Consider the following 20,048-nt stretch of genomic DNA (forward strand, 5'->3'; position numbering starts at 1 on the left):
TGGTATGTCAGCATCTGCCTTGGTTTCCTCTCCCTAGTCGACCTTCTCATGTCGCTAGTAGAACATCGTGGAGGGGTGCGTGCAGACAGTTTGTCCTCATTTGGAATTGACAGTTCATCATCTGCACTTTCTGATGGAACTGGGTCATGTAGTGAAAGCGCCTCTGGAAAGTTGTCTCCTAGACTGACTTGATCTTGGCTGACTGGCCGGCCAATACAGCTTTCTTCCCTGATGGGTACCTTTGCATGACTGTTTTCTTCACCGGAGGCTGGGTGGGGCTGTTCTGCAGTAGATATCCTATGGTAAGTCTTTCCTTTGATGGGCTCTCTTTCTTTTACAGGAAGCCTCAACCAGAATTTTCCAGTACTCTCTTCAGAGTCTGAGTCACTTGTTTCAGTCTGTTGCCTCCTCCTGCCTCTGTCCCCTGGCAGGTTGTTTGATTTTGTTTGTCTCTTTGGTGTAGGTTCAGGAATGTGCTGTGGGGCCTCAACTGGTAAGTCATTCACAAGTAGTAACAAGTTACGGTGAAGCACTCTAGTCTTATCCTTATCTCCTGCTTCTCGGTAGACGACATACACGGGGTTGTCAGCTACTTGTGCTTTGACTATGTAGATACTCTTTTCCCAGTATGACTTGAGTTTTCCAGGCCCACCTCTTTCACCAAGATTTCTAACGAGGACCCTGTCCCCAGGATGCAAGACGACACCCCTGAGTTTTTTGTCATAGTAGGATTTGCCTCGTGCGCTGGACAGTTTACTATTGTCACTGGCTATCTTGTACGCCTCAGTCATCTTTTCTGCCCACTTTTCAGCATAATGTTTGTGAGACACAGTTTTTTTCTCCCCAACCAGGCCAAACAACAAGTCTATTGGGAGATGGGGGTGATGCCCATACAACAGAAAGTAAGGGGAATACCCTGTTGACTCATGCCGCGTACAATTGTAAGCGTGCACTGTTTGCTGAAGGTGATCTTTCCAGCATTGCTTTTCTTTGTCGCCGAGTGTCCTAAGCATCTGCAAGAGAGTCCGATTAAATCTCTCGGCGGGATTACATTGGGGGTGATACGGTGTGGTCCTTGAGTGTCCAATTCCAGCTTTCTCTCTTAAAGTCCGAAAGAGCTCGTTTTCAAACTCACGACCCTGATCGTGATGCAGCCTGCCGGGATATCCAAAACGCTGGATGAAATCACCAAAGATGCGCTCAGCTGCTGTCTTGCCTGACTTATTTTTGGTCGGGTATGCTTGAGCAAACCTTGTAAAATGATCTACTACGACCAGGATATATTCATATCCACCTCGGCTGGGCTCTAGGTGCAGGTAATCTATGCATACAAGATCCAAAGGTGAGTTTGAAGTGATTGTGCCCATTGGGGCACGGACATGTCCAACCGGTTTTTTTTGTTTTATGCAGGGACACTTCCTTGTGACATAGTTTTCAACTTCCTGTTTCATAAATGGCCAGTAGAACCTCTCTCTAGCTAGGGCCAGTACTCGGTCAGTACCAATGTGTCCCATGTCGTCATGGAGGTATTTTAGTACCTTGGCCTTGTAAACTGCTGGGAGAACAAGTTGCTGTCTTTCAGTAGTACGTCGATACAAAAGTCCATTGTCAAGGCACAGTTTGCTCCATTCATGAAGCAATCTCCTTGCAGCTTTACCTACTGTTTGTCGTATCTCGTTTGTCATTACAGCATTTGTCTCTTTTAGCCGAATGATTTCTCCCACTGCTGGGTCTTCCCTTTGAGCCTTCACCAACTCCTCACTGCTTATGGTTGGAAGTGAAGTTGGGGGGTCTTGGTTCGTGTTAGCAGTAAGAGCCAGGATGGCGACCCAAGCTACATCCTGTTCCTGGGCTGCTTTGGCCCCACCCCATGTGGTTTGCACAACTTCATGAGAGAGCCCCTGAGTACATGCTGTCACGTACTTCTCAATGTCAAGGGGCATGCGGGACAACGTGTCAGCATCTATATTTACCTTTCCTGGTCTGTATTTTATCTCAAACCGAAAATCTGACAACTCCCCAACCCAGCGATGCCCAACAGCATTAAGCTTAGCAGTGCTCATTATGTAAGTCAGAGGGTTGTTGTCAGTATAGATGGTGAAGTGTGGGGCATAATAGAGGTAGTCTCTAAACTTTTCACACACTGCCCATTTAAGCGCCAGAAATTCTAATTTCCCACTGTGCAGGCAATAGTTTTTCTCGGCTGGAGACAGCGTTCTGGAGCCATACCCAATAACCCTTAGCTTACCATCTTGCTGCTGATAGAGTACAGCGCCAAGGCCTTGCTCTGAGGCATCTGTGTGTAGCAAGAAAGGTAAGTGGAAGTCTGGGTAGGCCAGGACTGGAGGGTGGGTGAGCATGTCAATGAGTTGCTCCAGTGCCCCCTGGTGTTCACCAGTCCACACCACAGGAGTATTGGAAGACAGCTGACTGCCTTTGGTTTTCCTCTGGTGAGGTGGTGCTCGTGACATGTCAGACTTGGCTTGGAGAAGCTCATACACAGGCTTTGCGATACGTGAGAAGTCCTGAATATAGCTACGGTAGTAGCTGAGGAAGCCCAGGAGCCGCCTCACATCGCCAACAGTCTGCGGTGTTTTGGCCCTGAGTGACTGCACAGCCTCTAGATCCTTTGGGTCAATTTGCACACCCTCTGCTGATACAAGGCGACCCAAATATCTTACTTGTCTGCAAAAGAGTTCACACTTTTCAGGCCTTAGCTTCACACCGTGATGCTGAAGTGCTTTCAAAACTTTGCGGACGCCCTCAACATGCTCCTCAAAGGTTTTGGCATAGCAGAGGATGTCATCTAGGTAGGGAATGCAACATTCATCCCTAAATGCATCCAGCATCTCCTCCATACTCCTCTGAAAGGCTGCAGGCGCATTGGAGAGGCCGAAGGGTATTCTGACCCACTCATACAACCCCCAGGGAGTTACAAAGGCTGTGAGATGCCTTGAGCCCTCTGCCATAAATCCCTGGTGGTACGCCTTTCCTTGGTCAAGAATACTGAACCAGCAGTGGCCCCCCAGCGTATCGATCAGATCTTGGATACGGGGCAGTGGGTGCCTATCAGGTATGGTTTTCTGGTTTAGTAACCGGTAGTCGATGCACAGGCGTAATGTGCCATCCTTTTTGCGGACACATACAACAGGGGCAGCATAAGGAGATTTTGATTTGATTATCCAGCCCTTTGCTAGAAGGTCCTGGATATACTCCTTTACTTCGTTGAATAATGGCTTTGGAACTGAGCTGTAGGCTTTTTGCACAGGGATGTCATCTTTAAGATTTAGTGACAGCTCTAGGCTTGTAATACAGCCTATATCATTAGCATCCTTTGCAAAAGCAGCTGACTCCTCAAACAGCATTTTCTTTACAACTCCCTGCTGCTCCTCTGTGAGGTGATGTACATCAACGGGTGGATGCCACAATAGAGTGGAACAACTTGCAGTAGGTGGTGCAGTGGTAGGACTCTGAATCTCCAGGTCTCTGTTTGGGAGTGAGTCAGTCTCAACAATTTTCTTGATAGGCTGGATACTGCCAATCAAAGCTTTTCGAGGTAGAATAATGTCGTGTTTTGTCTGGTTTCCTAAAGGCAAATTTACATGTGGAGTTCTGCCCATCTGAACTTCTAAGAGGCCCTCACCCACATCTAGCTGTTGTAACTGTGGGCAATTTTCCTCAGGTTCGAACAGCACTAGTGGGTCGCCAGAGTCAAACTGTGGTGGTACTTTACATTTTACCCAGGTTACGCTACCAGCTGGGATGACTTTGTCTTTCGGACCTGTTCTCAGGCGCCCCTGAGCAGAAACAGGTTTTTTTGTCTGCACAAAATGGACAATAGTCTTTGCTGTGTCATCTGGGATGGACATTGCCCCACCTAGGAGGCGACTTAAAGTGGAAGCTAGCCTTTCTGGTTTTCCCTGAATCACTACTTCAACCACATTGAATCCCAAAAGTGGCATTTCTAAGGGCAACGAGCTCACCAGGAAGGGTACACTGACTGATAAATCTGGGTCCTCATTTCCTGGTAAGTTCAGGGTTATGATCACCCAGCCATCAAAGGGGATTAGCCCTCCATTGACCGCATACACTTCCAGTGTCTTTTTATCCTCCATGAGCTCAATTAGCTCAGTCAGGGGGCGAACGTCAAGATCAGGTAAGTACTTGTCTCTCCAATGGCGGTCTATTATGCTGACTTGGGCCCCAGTGTCCAAGAGAGCATTGACTGCGAGGCCATTGAGAATACACTTAGTCAAAGCTTTCCTACCTATTAATTTGGCAACAGGTTCATTGGTAGGCATCGTGTCTTTTAGGGGGTCAGCAGCAGTTCTCTCACGGCTATGCTTTTTGTTAACAGCAGCTGTTTCAATAGTTGTTTTGAAACTACTGTTCCCCGTCACCTTGTGGGTGGTGTCTGTTTCAGCTCCCCTGTCTGTGAATTGGGACTTGGGAAGGACTCCGGTTACTGTTTGTCCCCCCACAGCAACCGGTTCACGTTTCCCTGCTGCTTAGGGTTTTTTAGGCAACCCACAGCTCTGTGTCCCTGTTCGCCACAAGAGAAGCAGTGTTTACAATCTTGTAACCCCTCCTGCACACATTTTGGACAACCATAACGGCTTCCTCTTCTGGTTGCTTGTGGCTTGGGGGGTAGACAGCTGTATGACTGGCTCCTCTCCACTTTCTCTGCTAGGGTGTCTACTAATTTGGTGAGCACATCTATTTTCTCTGCAAGCTTCTGTACTTCATCTGATTTAGCTCTATGCTCTGTCATGTCTTTCTTTATATTTGCCTGCTTAACCTGTTCTCCCTCAACCTGTAGACTATGTGCAGCAGCTTGTCTTGAGCGTTGTGTTGACCCCAAACGCCTTTGTCGTTCACTTTCATCACTTGTTACCCTCATGACATGCTTTAGGATTGTCTCATCTGTAACTGTGTTGTCTGAAAGTAAAGGTTTAAGCTCCCTGCGAATATCGTTGTACTTGTGTCCTATTCCCTGATACACTGTGTGTAGGAAGACATCTTGTACTGTATCTGGGCTATACCTGATATCAGTCCCTGGCTGTTTTGACCCAAACAATATTCTTTGCTTCAGTCCAATAACACGGTAGAGGAACTGCTGAGGGGTTTCATGCTCATTTTGTTTGGCACACATTAGTTCTTGGAATAGTTCTGTGCTATTCCTCTCACCTAAGTGCGACTGGAGGAACCCCTTGAGCTCAGCCACAGTCATGTCTTCTTTATTGACCAGCATGTCCTTGAAATCTCCTGGCTTTATTATCCTTAGCACACCTCTCACGATCTCAGACTCAGTGAGATTGTCCTTTATCCCCTCCTCTATCTGTCTGCAAACACTGTTAAAGCTTATATCGGATGAGTGATCTCCAATTTGGCCTCCTTGAACTTTGAATTCACGGCGATGGATGTAGGACAGATCCTTCAATGATACTACTTGTTCGGGTCCTCTGTGTCTGGAAACGTCCATCTGTGTCTCAGAGTGATGTGGGACTGAGAGTGTAGGTTGTGCTGTAGCTTGAGGTGTGGGAATGTGCATCAGCCTACCAAGCTTTCGGCTCAAATCCTCATAGTCTAACAGCATCTTTTGGACATTCTCTGGTGAAACGTCACAACTGAGTTCATTAGTTGTCTCAGTGATTAGCTTGGCGTTTGCTGTTACAGGAGTGGTTACATTTGTTACATCAGAAAATAGTACATCAGTGTTAGCTGGTTGGGCTGATGCAGTAGGTGGGACAGTGATAAGTGGGGACATTGGCTTTGTATTTACACTTGACCCAGCAGGTAAAATTACACTACTTTGAGACTGAACAACCTCATCGACAACATCTTTTAGGGCTAGTAGTTCTCCCATGCCCCTATCCTCAGCATCTAATAAGTTCTTACTGTACATAAAGGCGTGGATGTACTCGAAACATCCCTCTGCGTCTCCGCTGGAAAGCTCTGCAGCATCTTTGCCTGGAGCAGGGCTGACTGTAGAAGCAATCTGGAAAAGTTCGTTTGATGACAGCGACAGTAGGCTTTTCCTGATGTCCCATACCAGGCTTTTCCTCTCCTGGTCTGCCATGACGACGTCTTCCCCAGTCTCTCGCAGTAGGTTGCTTTTGGGTCCAACCCTCTTCCTCACTTGGTCTCAGCTTGTCTCACACAGACAGCTCACTTTGGGGCAGCCGGCATCACGCTGTCAGCTTTACCAGCACGAGGTGTTGTAGGTTGTGGGATTAGCTCATGGCAATGTGGAGAGCCAATCCCGGACGAGCCCCCAAGAATCTGTAACACACCCCAAGCAAGAGGGCGGCTGACAGATTATGTCTGGTTCTGAAAAAAACAGATAAATTATGAGATGGACGACAGGTAGTGTGTTTCCTCTCTCGCTTCTGCCAGATCTTTATTTAAACACATTCATGTGTTCACTACAGGTTGCAAAAACTTCTTAACATCTCTGTCTCACATTCCCAAAGCCCAAAATCAGAATAAACTAAAATAGTATAATAATAGTATAAACAAAAATCTAAACAGTCATCTCTGTTGTTTGTTACTAAGAGCTATAAATCACACTTTTTTTCACACATCGTTTGATAAAGCAAACATTCCAGTATTGTACCATATACTAATGGCGTATCTGTGTAGTGGAAATCTCCACATCAACATTGCAGAGCGATCAGAATTATTATAGGTTATTACACTAACTTCGGACAATAACAGTGACAACATATCAAACTGTCTCTGCGAACACATTAACTCAAATATACAGGAGCCGTGGTGTACTTTTGTTACAAGAGGGTGCCTTAAGTTTAGAAAACAACAAAGCTAACAGCTACTCTAGGATGTGGCGAGCTAAGCTAGCTCCTACTCTCGATCGTAACACATTTCAATGAGCAAAACAGACGAATACAGATCCCAGCAAAACAAACTGCTGGTCAGGTTTTACCCTTATTTGGCATGTAAATTATGTGGACCACATGTGTGGCCTTATTACTTACTAACCTGAAAAAAACAGATAAATTATGAGATGGACGACAGGTAGTGTGTTTCCTCTCTCGCTTCTGCCAGATCTGAAGACGAGCAGTAGCGTCACACTAAACCATCTCACTGGGGCGGAAGTGCCCCCTTGTGGCGTAACTAGGGATCACACCACATGTTGGATCTCCAACAAAAATCACAAGATTAAGGCCCTTCCTTAACAAAACTACACCTAAAAGCTTAAATCACATAATGTGACCACACATTACAGTGTGTCACACTACATCCAGCCTGCAGACGGCCGTCTACATGTTGTAGTGGTTTACAGTCACCAGGGGGCGCTGTCCCAGCCATGCAGGCAGTGGGCTGCTCTGCTTGTGCTGTTGTTGGTGAAGCTGAAGTGAAAGCGAGAGTTAAAACACTGAACAGTGTCCACTGAGCTTCTTATGCTATTCTCATGCTCAAAGAAGTTTCACAGGAAGGACGACTCGTCCATCAGGCGTCCAGCTGTCCGTGACCGTGTCCACAGCAGAGTGTGACCGAGGCTTCATGCTAACACGCACACTTAAAGCTAATACCACCACGAGCAGCTGCTCAGTGGATTTGGAGGACAAATGTCTGCAGCTTCTCACAGGCAGTATGCAGAATGTGGATCTCCACAAAGACTGTGGAGAGCTCGTCCCACACTCTAAATCCAAACTTGTCTGCACAAAACTTCTCACACGTTCCCGTCACAAGTGTCTTCTAAGTGAAGCTACCAGGTTCAGGTCCAGCTTGCTTATCTGGAGCTGCAGTAGATGATCCATCCTCACAAAGCAACACAGACAGCAGATATGCAAACACACAACACAACCAAAGGATTCTCTCTGCATGTCTGTGGCTGATGCTGCTGGAACGAAGCTGTTTGAAACCTTGTTGTTCTGCACTTTGGGACCAGAAGAGGAAACTGAAGCTCTGTGCAGAGGGTTCAATGGAAGCAGCCAAGCGCTGTAAGTGTCTGCTGTACAGGGATGCTGGTTCAGCTGTGGCTCAGTTTCACAGTGTGACTCAATAAAAGCAGCAGGAAATCAAAGCTTGATGCTTTCATCAGTGTGGAAATAAGAAAGTTTCCTGTGACAGACGCTGGAGCTCTTTCACTCTCAGCTTCACAGTTTCAGCTTCAAACTTCTTCCAACATGTTTCTAACACGGCCACATTCCACCTTAATGGAGCTGATATCTTGTGCATCAGCACATTTTCTAAAGGCAGCGATCACATCTTTAGTTTTGGATGTTTAACTGCAGATTGTTTATGTGTTTATAGCACATTAATTACAGCAGCAGCGTTGACCACAGTGCTGTACAAGAATCCAAAATAACTATTAAAATAACTCCTAATATTAATATCACACATCAAATATCAAATAACTCTCATGCTGTATTAAAAGCCAGTGAATACAAATGTGTTTTCAGAGCAGATTTACAGAGACTGACAGCAGGAGCTGGGGCTGTTCGATAGAACGATGTATATATGATGACCATATGAAAACGTCTATCGTTTCATATCACGCTCTTTGTTTCCTGCTTATGTGTTTGTGTTTTCCAGATAAAGCTTTCAAAATAAATCTGAAGATCCTGTTGAGAGTTTTCAAAATAAACACAATACATTACTGCGGTCGCTCGTTTATCGAGTTACGTTCTAAAAATAAGTCTCAGAATGAAGTAGCAGCTTTATGTTTTACAAGTATTATAGAAGTTTTAAGGCAGTTAAACCCTCACTGCACACTTTCTACACTTTTCTCAGACAGGCATGAACATTTTCACACTTTTCTCTCTTGTTTAAACAAAGTTCAAACCTTCATAGAAAAATAAGTTCATTATTAAAGAATGAAAGCAAAGTGTTTCTGAAACGTGTCAAATCAGCCTTTGCTGGCATTAAATGAGCTTCTGTGTGAGGAGCACTCGTCCATGGCCTGGGCTCCTCGCTGTCAGGTAAAGTTGCATAAAGCTTTTGAGTTTTTCTGCAGATAATGTTGGTGTCCAGCACGATGTTCTTTTTCCTGCGGTCACTGAGCCACAAAGCCAAAGCTGACTCCATCCTTACGATGTTCTTGTTGTGGACAGTTACAACCTTTTTGCCTCCTTGTTGAAACTATGATGGTCAGCATCTTCCTCTGCCTTTGGCTGCTACCACAGGTGCAAAACGTCTCGTCATCATTGTTGTTTGTTGGGACAAAACGTACAAACATACAGTGCAGCACTGCAGAGTCACACTGCTGTAAATTTGAACACATTCTGTACTGTACAGGAGACACGGCACGAGATTGGCTGACAATGGTCTACAGCCAATCAGGACGCAGAACACAATGCGCTGTAAAAAACAAAAACATGCAAAATTGCACAAAAAAGATCAGCGAAACAGCGAGGCCGCCAAAGGTGAACTGTGTTACAGCGAGGGACCAGCGTATATGTGGTTGTTGGGACGATAAATGTCTTTGAGCTTGTGTCAGAAGACGAGCTGCAGCTTTCTGGACCAGCTGCAGTCTTGCCAGGCAGGTCCCACTAACTCCAACATATAAGGAGTTACAATAATCCAGCTGGGACGTCATGAAAACGTGGATCGCCCGTTCAAGGTTTTTAAAAGATATAAATGATCTCACCTTAGATAAAAGCCTCAGTTTGAAGAAAGACCACTGTACAACTGAGCTCAGCTGTTTTTCAAATTGCCGTCAAATATAAGCCCCAAATGTAATAATGCGATTTAATAAAAGAGCTGAACCAGTCTAATAGAGCGCCCTTGATGCCGCCATGCTCCAATGGTGAGGTCAAGATGCTGTGGTCAAGGCAGCGGTCAGATCCAAAAGCACAGCTGAGTCTCCTGATCAGTGGCTGATAAAAGATCATTAAGAACTTTCCAAAGTGCAGTTTCAGTGCTGTGAAGAGCTTTAAAACCAGACTGAAACCTTTACAACAGATTGCAGCTGAACAAATATAATCTTTTACAAAATCTTCGACAGGAAGGGAAGCTTTGAAATAGGCCTGAAATTTGAGCGGACAGAGGATCCAGATCAGGTTTTTAGTACAGGCTGTACAACAGCATGTTTCAAACAGGCTGTACAACACCTGAACTAAGACTGCTGTTAAAAATCGCTAAGATGTCGGAACCAACAACCTTTAAAATCTTTTTAAACACGTGTTGGAACAACATCATTTGGACAAGATGATGTCTTTATAGCATCACATCGTTCCTCCACCTGATCAAACCACACAGGCTCAAACTGATCAAAAACAGCTGAGCAGGTGAATATTTTAGCCCCGGTGCGATCTCGGGCGAGAGTATCGATGATGGCCAAAGGGCAGCGTCCAGCTCTACGGCCGCTGAAGAGCAGACTCAACAGACGCGCGTGATGTGGATCCTACTGCTCTAAAACTGGAGCTTCTTCAATCCATTAAAGAGGACATTAGTAGGCTGTTAAAAGAAGAACTCAGAAATGCATTGAAAGAAGATTTTGACAATATAAGGGCTGACGTGCAAGGACTGAGAAATGAGATCGCTAACAGCATGGCGGCGACGTGCGGCGAAGTTGATGGAGTAAAGGTTAGAGTGAAAGAAGCTGAGGATGGGCTGTCAATGTGGAGCGATGAGGTGACCACCCTGCAGTCTACAGTAGAGAGTATGAAGGAGGAGCTGTCTGACCTGAAGGATAAATGTGATGAAGGCAGGAAGCGGAGAGCTAACATCCACATCATAGGGATCCCAGAGGGCCTGGACTCGAGCTCCTCCACGGCCGTATCCGTGCTACTACGTGAAGTGCTGGGTATGGATAAAGACATTATTGTCGACCGCTCACACAGGAGCCCTATCCTGAGAAAGCCAGCTGGTAACCCGCACGCCGTCATAGCCGAGCGTCACTACTACCAGGATTGTGTGGCTACGCCGTGCCAGGGCCCAAGCCCCGCTTGAGTTTAACGGACAACCTATTGCAATATTACGACTGGGCGATATGACCCAAAGTTCATATCTCGATATTCTTTAGCTGGATGGCGATATACGATATATATCTCGATATTTTTAAAGCCAGAAAGTACCAACAAAAAGAGAGTTCTTAGTCAAAGCTGTGTCCCAAATCTCACACAGGCACATTTATTAACATACAGCGTAGATGTACATGAAACAATTACTCAGGAATAAATGATCAGCATTTATTAAATAATAATGCTCCATAAATAAAAGAAAACAATGTTGTGTTTGTGCAAAACAAAAAGCTCACAATCGTGCAGTCAAAATGTAAACAGACGCTGAGCATAATAACAAGCAGCTGCTCTGTTCCCAGGTTCTACTGCGTGACTGACAGCCTGGAGTTTGAAACCCTCTTTGTAACCGTGTCTCTTACAGGTGCCATTTATGGTCCTTATACACACTCAATACAGTAATATTACGTTGAAGCAGAGTACGTATCACTCCGCGAGGCTCCTCGTAGCTGTAATGCTCCAACAATCCATCAAGCGGTGCGGCCTCGTAGCTGAGCAAAGTCGTACCAAAACATCTTTTGAAAGGTTTCTGAGCGCCGTGTAGCACATAAAATCGGTTCGAGGTCAGTAAGCACAACCAGAATTCATCCATAAGGCGCACTGTCGATTTATGAGAAAATTACAGGATTTTAAGTGCAGAAAATATAGTTTATGGTTTTCCTTTGATCTTAGCAAATATCTACGCCTCTAATTGGGACGATCACAGATTTTTCACTAATGTCTTTGCGCGGCTCCCCAATATGTCATCACACAATATCATCTTTGAGGGAGACCTAAACTGCTCATTATCTGCTATGGACCACAGTTCACACAAAAGTACACTTAGTCCAAACTCAGCATGCGTCATTCAGAGCTTTCTTGATAATTATGGGCTGGCTGATGTATGGAGATTTCATAATCCTGCTTCACATCAATACTCTTTTTTTCTAATGTCCATAAAACATATATTTGTATAGAAAAACGTCTCCCTTTAGTTACAGAATGTGATTATAAGACTCTGGTGATTTCTCCTCTTGTTTTTTCAATGTGTATTCCTGATGCCTGCTCCAACTATCAGCCATGGAGATTCAACTCAGTGTTGTTAGCAGATGAAGAGTTTGTCAGTTACAAAAGGTCTCAAAGAGATTTTTTGTCTATCAATCAGACCCCAGAGATGTCATCATCAGTCATTTGGGAATCTCTAAAAGCATCTGAGAGGCCAAATAATTTCATTTTGTGCCAAACAAAGTGCAACACTGAAAGAACATCATCCATAAATATTGAGTAAGAACTGGACTCTCATACAGCGAGACTCAAATGCCTTTAAACATCAGCTTATCCTGCTGATCCAAGTCCAACACTGAGTTTGTAAAAACATGTTTGTCAATCATTTTGTTTGGTTTCTGAGGAAAATGATTCAATAAGTTGCTGCTAATACACAACATTTCATCATATTTCCTCATAACCCTCTTTTGTCTGACCATTTGATCCCATTTGAATTTGCAATAAAGGATCCACAGAGTTTGGTGACAATAATGACAGTAGATGTTTGTGTGAAAGTGCTGGAAGCAAATGAGTGTGTGATGTTCTTTCAGTGTTGCACTTTGTAGACGCTCCCTGAGCACTGGTCTCACAGCCAGCTGCACATAGAGACCAGTGTTGTTAGTCCAGGTCAGAAGATGACTTGTTGGAATGAAAATGAGCTTGTAGTTTGTCTGCTTTAATAATGTGACTGGAAAAAGGTGTTGGACTTCAAATATGTCCATTTCTGTCACACTTCACCTTTAAAAGTGAAGCCATGTGGTTCCTGGAAGGAAAAACACGACTTTTTCAAGTCTTTGTCCTGTTTTTATGAGAAATGTACGACTTTAATGTGAAACATTCAGAGTTTTTTCTCTTGTTGTGTTTGTTTGAAGCTGCTTCCTGTTGGCTTCAGCTGTTTGGAGTTTCCATTTTCTAAACTTCTACATTCTGAACCTTCTTCAGCTCTGAACAGATGATGAAACACTGAATGATTTCAAGCACTTTGTCTAATAAACTTACATCTTTCATTCTTTATACAGATTGTGGAGCTGTGGTTTGTCAGAGATCAGCTGTGATTATCTGGCAGCAGCACTGAAGTCCAACCCCTCCCATCTGAGAGAGCTGGACCTGAGCTCCAACAACAAGCTGCAGGATCCAGGAGTGAAGCATCTGTGTGGTTTCCTGGAGAGTCCAGGATGTAAACTTGAAACTCTGAGGTCAGTCAGCATGTTTTAGTTGTGCTGAGATGAATATGATGTGAAAGTTGTGCTGACACTAAACTGCAGACATCAGGCTGATATTATACTGATCCACACTGAGGATCTTCATGGTAAAGTCTGTTTTCTTCTTCTCTGGTTTAGTCCATTGACTGCAGCAGAACAATGTTCACATTTCAAACAGTGATACTCAACGTATGGCCCGCGGCCCACACGCGGCCTGCCCACCTTTCCTGATTCAGAGAGAGGGGACCCTGATTAACTGAGTAGCTTCTTCCTCACAGTTCTAAGTATCAGACACAACAATGAATAATCCACAGCTGACTGTCTTTAGCAGGTCAAAGGTCACGGCACACAGCAGACAGTCAGAAATATTCTAACTCTGATCATTTATCAGTTGTGACACTGTGAGACTTGATCAGAGGTGTGATCATCACAGCAGAGGCCTTTGTGTCAAAGTCACTGAGGATCAAACAGAAACACATGAAGCAGATTTTCCTCTTCTGGCTTTTTATAGCAGATAACCTTCAAAATATTCTGCAGTCGATCAAAAACTGAAGCAAACCATGAAGCAACATGTGAACATGAGCTGATGCTGCTGAAGTGAAGCAAAGTTACAGAGGTTAGATTACAGACACAGCTGAGAGTTTGTAATCTGTCATCATTTTAAAAAGTTTCCATGGAACAGCAGAAATGAGGCTTTACTGTCAGAGGCCGACAGCACTGAACACAACAGCAGACTGGTGGCTAATAAACAGTGAATGATGCAGAAACAGATGTTTGAAGCTGTTCTTGGAGTACACTGAGAGAGAGAGAGCTGTGCAGGCAGGAACAGCCAAAGTCAGAGAGAATTCATGAGCATATTGATCAAACGTGAAGCAGAGTTTGGATCTTCTTTTGCTGCTGCTTCACTCAGTTTTGGTTGGAGACAGATGAAACCTGCAGCTTCAGGATCTGTGAGCTGTCCACTTTCAGCCCCGACGGCGTGTCCGTGTACGTGCCGTCGAGTGAACGATCCACGCTCTGTGTTTCCATCTTTGTGTGTTTAGCTGCTCTCATTTACTGTTTTAGCTGTTTGCTGCTTGTTGAAATAGTTTGTGAGCTTTAACCTGAGATTCTGGCAAAATACATTTATATTAAACATCGATTCAGGATTGAATGAATCAACATCGTTTTATTCAAATTAAAACCATTTAAATGGGAACATGAATTTTTTACAGCCGCCTCTAATGCTGGGTAATGTCAGCTGGTCCATGTGCAGCTGGCTGTGAGGCTCAGGGAGCGTCTACAAAGTGCAACACTGAAAGAACATCATCCATAAATATTGAGTAAGAACTGGACTCTCATACAGCGAGACTCAAATGCCTTTAAACATCAGCTTATCCTGCTGATCCAAGTCCAACACTGAGTTTGTAAAAACATGTTTGTCAATCATTTTGTTTGGTTTCTGAGGAAAATGATTCAATAACTTGCTGCTAATACACAACATTTCATCATATTTCCTCATAACCCTCTTTTGTCTGACCATTTGATCCCATTTGAATTTGCAATAAAGGATCCACAGAGTTTGGTGACAATAATGACAGTAGATGTTTGTGTGAAAGTGCTGGAAGCAAATGAGTGTGTGATGTTCTTTCAGTGTTGCACTTTGTAGACGCTCCCTGAGCACTGGTCTCACAGCCAGCTGCACATAGAGACCAGTGTTGTTAGTCCAGGTCAGAAGATGACTTGTTGCAATGAAAATGAGCTTGTAGTTTGTCTGCTTTAATAATGTGACTGGAAAAAGGTGTTGGACTTCAAATATGTCCATTTCTGTCACACTTCACCTTTAAAAGTGAAGCCATGTGGTTCCTGGAAGGAAAAACACGACTTTTTCAAGTCTTTGTCCTGTTTTTATGAGAAATGTACGACTTTAATGTGAAACATTCAGAGTTTTTTCTCTTGTTGTGTTTGTTTGAAGCTGCTTCCTGTTGGCTTCAGCTGTTTGGAGTTTCCATTTTCTAAACTTCTACATTCTGAACCTTCTTCAGCTTTGAACAGATGATGAAACACTGAATGATTTCAAGCACTTTGTCTAATAAACTTACATCTTTCATTCTTTATACAGATTGGACAGCTGTGGTTTGTCAGAGATCAGCTGTGATTATCTGGCAGCAGCACTGAAGTCCAACCCCTCCCATCTGAGAGAGCTGGACCTGTTCTACAACAACAACCTGCAGGATCCAGGAGTGAAGCATCTGTGTGGTTTCCTGGAGAGTCCAGGATGTAAACTTGAAACTCTGAGGTCAGTCAGCATGTTTTAGTTGTGCTGAGATGAATATGATGTGAAAGTTGTGCTGACACTAAACTGCAGACATCAGGCTGATATTATACTGATCCACACTGAGGATCTTCATGGTAAAGTCTGTTTTCTTCTTCTCTGGTTTAGTCCATTGACTGCAGCAGAACAATGTTCACATTTCAAACCTTCACAGAAGAAGAAAAATCCTCCACTGGAAAATTCACTATGAAACTCTCAAACTCTTCATTCCACCTTAAAGTCTGTCTGACACTGAAATCCAAAGCAAAATGTGCGTTTGCTTTACAGACAGCAGTCCAACACAAACATACACACATCATCCAAAACACAGTCCAACATCCAAATCTCCTCCACTGCCAGCATGAATGATGGGAAAGAGAAGGAGGAACACTCTGACATTCAGGGTTAGAATGAGTTTCATCAAGCAGACTGTGAAGATCAAAGCTGCATTAGAAAGCTTACATGAATGAATGAGTGGACAGAAGTGGACAGAGATCATCTGAAGCACTTCAAAGGCTTTAAATCAGCACATTTCTCTTTATTCTTTATCAACTCTGTTAGTTTCTCTCAGTTTTCTGTGGAATGAAGCTAACAGCAGGCTAATAAGATGCTGACCAATAGGTTTCTATTAAAGGTTGTAATTTGTATATGAAAAAGTGCTTTGGCTCAGCAGGGATCAGCTTACAGGTAGAATACAGCTGCTGGATGGGATTAGCATGTCATAGCTATCTACCAAACTGCTAACTGGGGGATTTCAGGCCATCTATGGATCATTTTTGCTAACTGTTTATTCAGCTTATGCTCACAGGGCTGCAGCCTGTGCCCTAGCTGTCATAGGGCAAGAGGCGTGGTCCACCTGCACAGGTGAGCAGTCCATCACAGGGCCAACAGAGAGCGACAGAGAAGCACTCCCTCACATCCACACCTACAGCCAATGTAGAAGCACCAATGAACCTAAGCAGCATTTCATTGGACTGTGGGAGAACATCCAACCTCCACAGAAAGGCCCAGCTGACCAACAAGCTTCAACCTACAACCTTCTTGCTCTAAGGCACTAGTGCTAACCACTTTTGCCCATTTCAGCCCAAATCCTGCATCTTCCTGTTTCTGACTCCAGGCCAGCTCCACTAACACTTTCTCATCAGACACTGCCACCTAGTGGAGGAAGTCTTAGTTCCATTTGAAGCTTCAGATTACAGTTAGTTCCTTTACAAAGAGGTGGAGGTGGTGGGGCCACAGCACCATCATCACTGAGTGCCATAGGACACTTAACCTTTGTTTCCATATGCTGGGAACTTCCTGTTGTTCCAAGGAGGACTGGAAAATGTGTGAAAATCTCCCAGTCAGTTCCTCACAGCACACTTCAATCATTTCCCTCCCACAGCATCAGGACCAGGGCTTTTTCTCTCTTTGGTCCCACTAAGAGATTTCCACACAAACACCTCATCAGTGGGACTCTCAGAGCTACCAGCCCTTTGCTACAATCACAAAGCTCTTCATTGAAATCAATGATATCAAAGCTGGAATCAAATGAGTCCAAGTCTTCTGCTGATTCAGCATCACATTCATCTTTGCTCCTTGTTCTGCATCCCCACCATGGACTTCATTCCTTTCCAAGCCAGCCTTGAGTGTCCTTTATTCAGCTCATCCTCTGCTTTACTTTTACACCTGATTTTAGCTGCTTTATCTCTCTTTCAACAGGTTTCTGTGCCTCAATCTTTTTCTTCTCTCCCTCATAACAAGACAGCTTCTTCTGCCTGAGAACATGTTGGAGTGATTTACTAATCCAGGGCTGCTTATTGGGGAAAATACTTCCTGTTTCCAAAGTAATCCCCATTTTTCCCAGAAAGAAATGTCAGTAGAAATCGATGATCTAAGTGAGAACATGAGCCTTTAAAAAGTCCCAGTGGGTGCAGTCAAAGCAGTCCCTCAGTCCCAGTATAGAGTCTTTGGTCCAGACTGGAACAACTGTGTGCCCAGTTTGAGCTCTCTTCAGTGCTGTGACCTGACAGACCCAGAGGGGCCATCACATCACATTTAGAAGCTCCCCTGATGGAGCCACAACACATGTCCAATACTTAGTCTGTCTTGTTGGACCAACTGGAAGAAATGATTCAAGGACTTAGTCACAGAACAGAGATTCAAATCTCCAAAATCCAACTGGCTGCATCAGGACATATAGTCTGAAACTCTGCACAGTTTCCTGTTTGAAGCTGCTTCCTGTTGGCTTCAGCTGTTTGGAGTTTCCATTTTCTAAACTTCTACATTCTGAACCTTCTTCAGCTCTGAACAGATGATGAAACACTGAATGATTTCAAGCACTTTGTCTAATAAACTTACATCTTTCATTCTTTATACAGATTGAGGAGCTGTGGTTTGTCAGAGATCAGCTGTGATTATCTGGCAGCAGCACTGAAGTCCAACCCCTCCCATCTGAGAGAGCTGGAGCTGTATGGAAACAACCTGAAGGATCCAGATGTGAAGCAGCTGTCTGATCTTCAGCAGAGTCCAGACTACAGACTGGAGACTCTGAGGTCAGTAGAGTGATGGAGTGAGTGGGTGGTGCTGTCAGCAGTATTGTACTAAACACAGTCAGTATGAAACAAAGATCCAGTGTTTCCTGTAAAGCTGCAGCTTCTCAGTGAAGCTGTGAGAGGAGAACGGTGACAGGCTTCAGGATTGGACACAAACACTTCCTGTTTCTCACCTTTATGGTCACCATAGTAACGGCTGACACGCTCTGATCAAACACTGTCAACAGCCAATCAGCTCTCTGAACAAAGCAGCACGCAGACCAATGACTGCATTGATTTCCAAGTTTAAAGCAGTGAAGAACACAGTCTGTAGGTGAGGAAGAATTTAGTGAGAGCAGATGTTTGGATGGAATTCCTCCAGTTAACAGCTGGAACCGTCCATCTGGATTGTTGGGCTTGTTGTTGGGGTTCCTACAGAGCTCAGAGTGGACACACCAAGGTTCTTCTAATGAATGAAAGTCCAAACTCAAACTAGGAGGGAAAAACATTTTCAGCAACTTCAATAAAAATCCAAAGATTAGAAAAAGTGAAGCAACAATGAGTCCTAGTACAGTCCCAGCACTGACGTCCCTGCTGCTCTTTATACTGGATGTGCTGCATCACTGACTGACAGCTGATGAAGAGTCTCTGGAAACACTCGTTTATCTCCTCTGCTCTTCCTCCTTCTCTCTGCAGGTGGAGGCCACGATGGTAAACAGGACGGTGTGTGTGCTGAGAGAGGAGCAGCTGTGTCCTGATGATCCAGAGAGGTTGAAGCAGCAGCAGCTTGTGTGTAGAGACGCTCTGACTGGGCCATGTTACTGGGAGGTGGAGAGGAGAGCTTCATCCAGCAGTGACTGACAGAGGAATGAAGTGCAGATGACTGTCAGTGCTGCAGAGTGAACTGCTCTGAGAACAGCTCCACTGTCAGACACAATGTAGAGTCCAGCATCAGCCCTGTGTGTCCCTCTGGATCTGACAGAGGATCATCAGTGTATCTGGACTGCTCTGCTGCTGCTCTGTCCTTCTACAGTCTCTGCACAGTCTCTGTCTCACTCTGGAAAGATTTTACAACTTGTTGTAATTACAGAACGTTAATATAATATTCAAACATGTGATCTTCTCTTTATTTCTGAATCTTTACCAAATAAAGAAAAACCAAACTAACAAACAGAAGCTGTCGTGTCCTTTTTCACCACATCTGTGAATCTTTTCTGTGTTTTTCCTCTTTTCCTCCTTCCTGCAGCTCCATCTTCATCATTCTGTGTCCAGTATATGTGAACACGTCCAAAGCATCTGAGCCTCATGTTACCCGTTTGTGTGAGTTACGCCTGTCGTTGTGTTGTGGTGTATAAATAAGGGGCAGGAGACAGCGCTGGATCTCTGAGTTCTTTACTCTCAATTTCTGCAACATCTGCAATATCTAGAAATGCAAACCTGTGAGCTGTGTGTGTTGTGCGTCTGCTCGGCCACCTCTCCTCCGGCCGTGCTGGAAGCAGCTGTGCGTTTGACAGTTTTATCGACTCGACAATAATCGAACAAATTAAATGTTCAAAAATTTCAACTTAAGCACTTCAAAGTCAACAAAAAGCTTAAAACAATGAAATAATATTTCACTGAAAAAACAACAGCTCATAAGAACGATACACAAAATAATACAGAAACAAACAAATAAAAGTTATTAACCAGGATCCATGTTTTTGTCACAAACACTGAATCAGCTGATTCACTCTTTATGTTTCTGAGTTTGTTTTGTGATTATAGTTCTGGTTTCTGTTTCTGTGTCTTCACTGTGTCCCACGTCTCCTTACTTTGGACTCTGTGTTATATTTCCTGTTTTACTTTGACAGTCCTGTGTTACTGTTTCCTGTCTCGTGTGTGTAATTGGTCCCAGCTGTGTTTCCCTCCTGTCTCCTGTTCCCTGATTACTAAACTGCGTCCACGCCGCCGGCGCTCCTCTCCACAGCTGGATTCCAGGATTTCAGAGCATCCAGCTGTGGTGAGTGATGGAGACACTTTCTCTGCTCCCTCA

The 20,048-nt window shown here is 44.3% G+C and overlaps 2 protein-coding genes across 2 annotated transcripts in view; both read left to right on the forward strand.

Moving 5' to 3' along the window:
* The window catches only part of LOC309701485 (NACHT, LRR and PYD domains-containing protein 12-like), a 1,029,495-nt gene that overhangs the window by 185,234 nt on the left and 824,213 nt on the right, over positions 1 to 20,048 (forward strand). The window lies entirely within an intron of this gene.
* LOC309700391 (ribonuclease inhibitor-like) lies at positions 6,247 to 19,194 on the forward strand (the record flags this gene model as incomplete). The annotated part of the gene is made up of 5 exons (XM_082523910.1): positions 6,247 to 6,284; positions 13,028 to 13,204; positions 15,312 to 15,488; positions 17,864 to 18,037; positions 18,713 to 19,194. The coding sequence occupies 5 exons, from the start codon at positions 6,247 to 6,249 to the stop codon at positions 18,729 to 18,731; spliced, it is 585 nt and encodes a 194-aa protein (XP_082380036.1). The 3' UTR covers positions 18,732 to 19,194.

Source organism: Aulonocara stuartgranti, assembly GCF_965226115.1.
Source record: "Aulonocara stuartgranti genome assembly, chromosome: 23".
NCBI lineage: Eukaryota > Metazoa > Chordata > Actinopteri > Cichliformes > Cichlidae > Aulonocara > Aulonocara stuartgranti.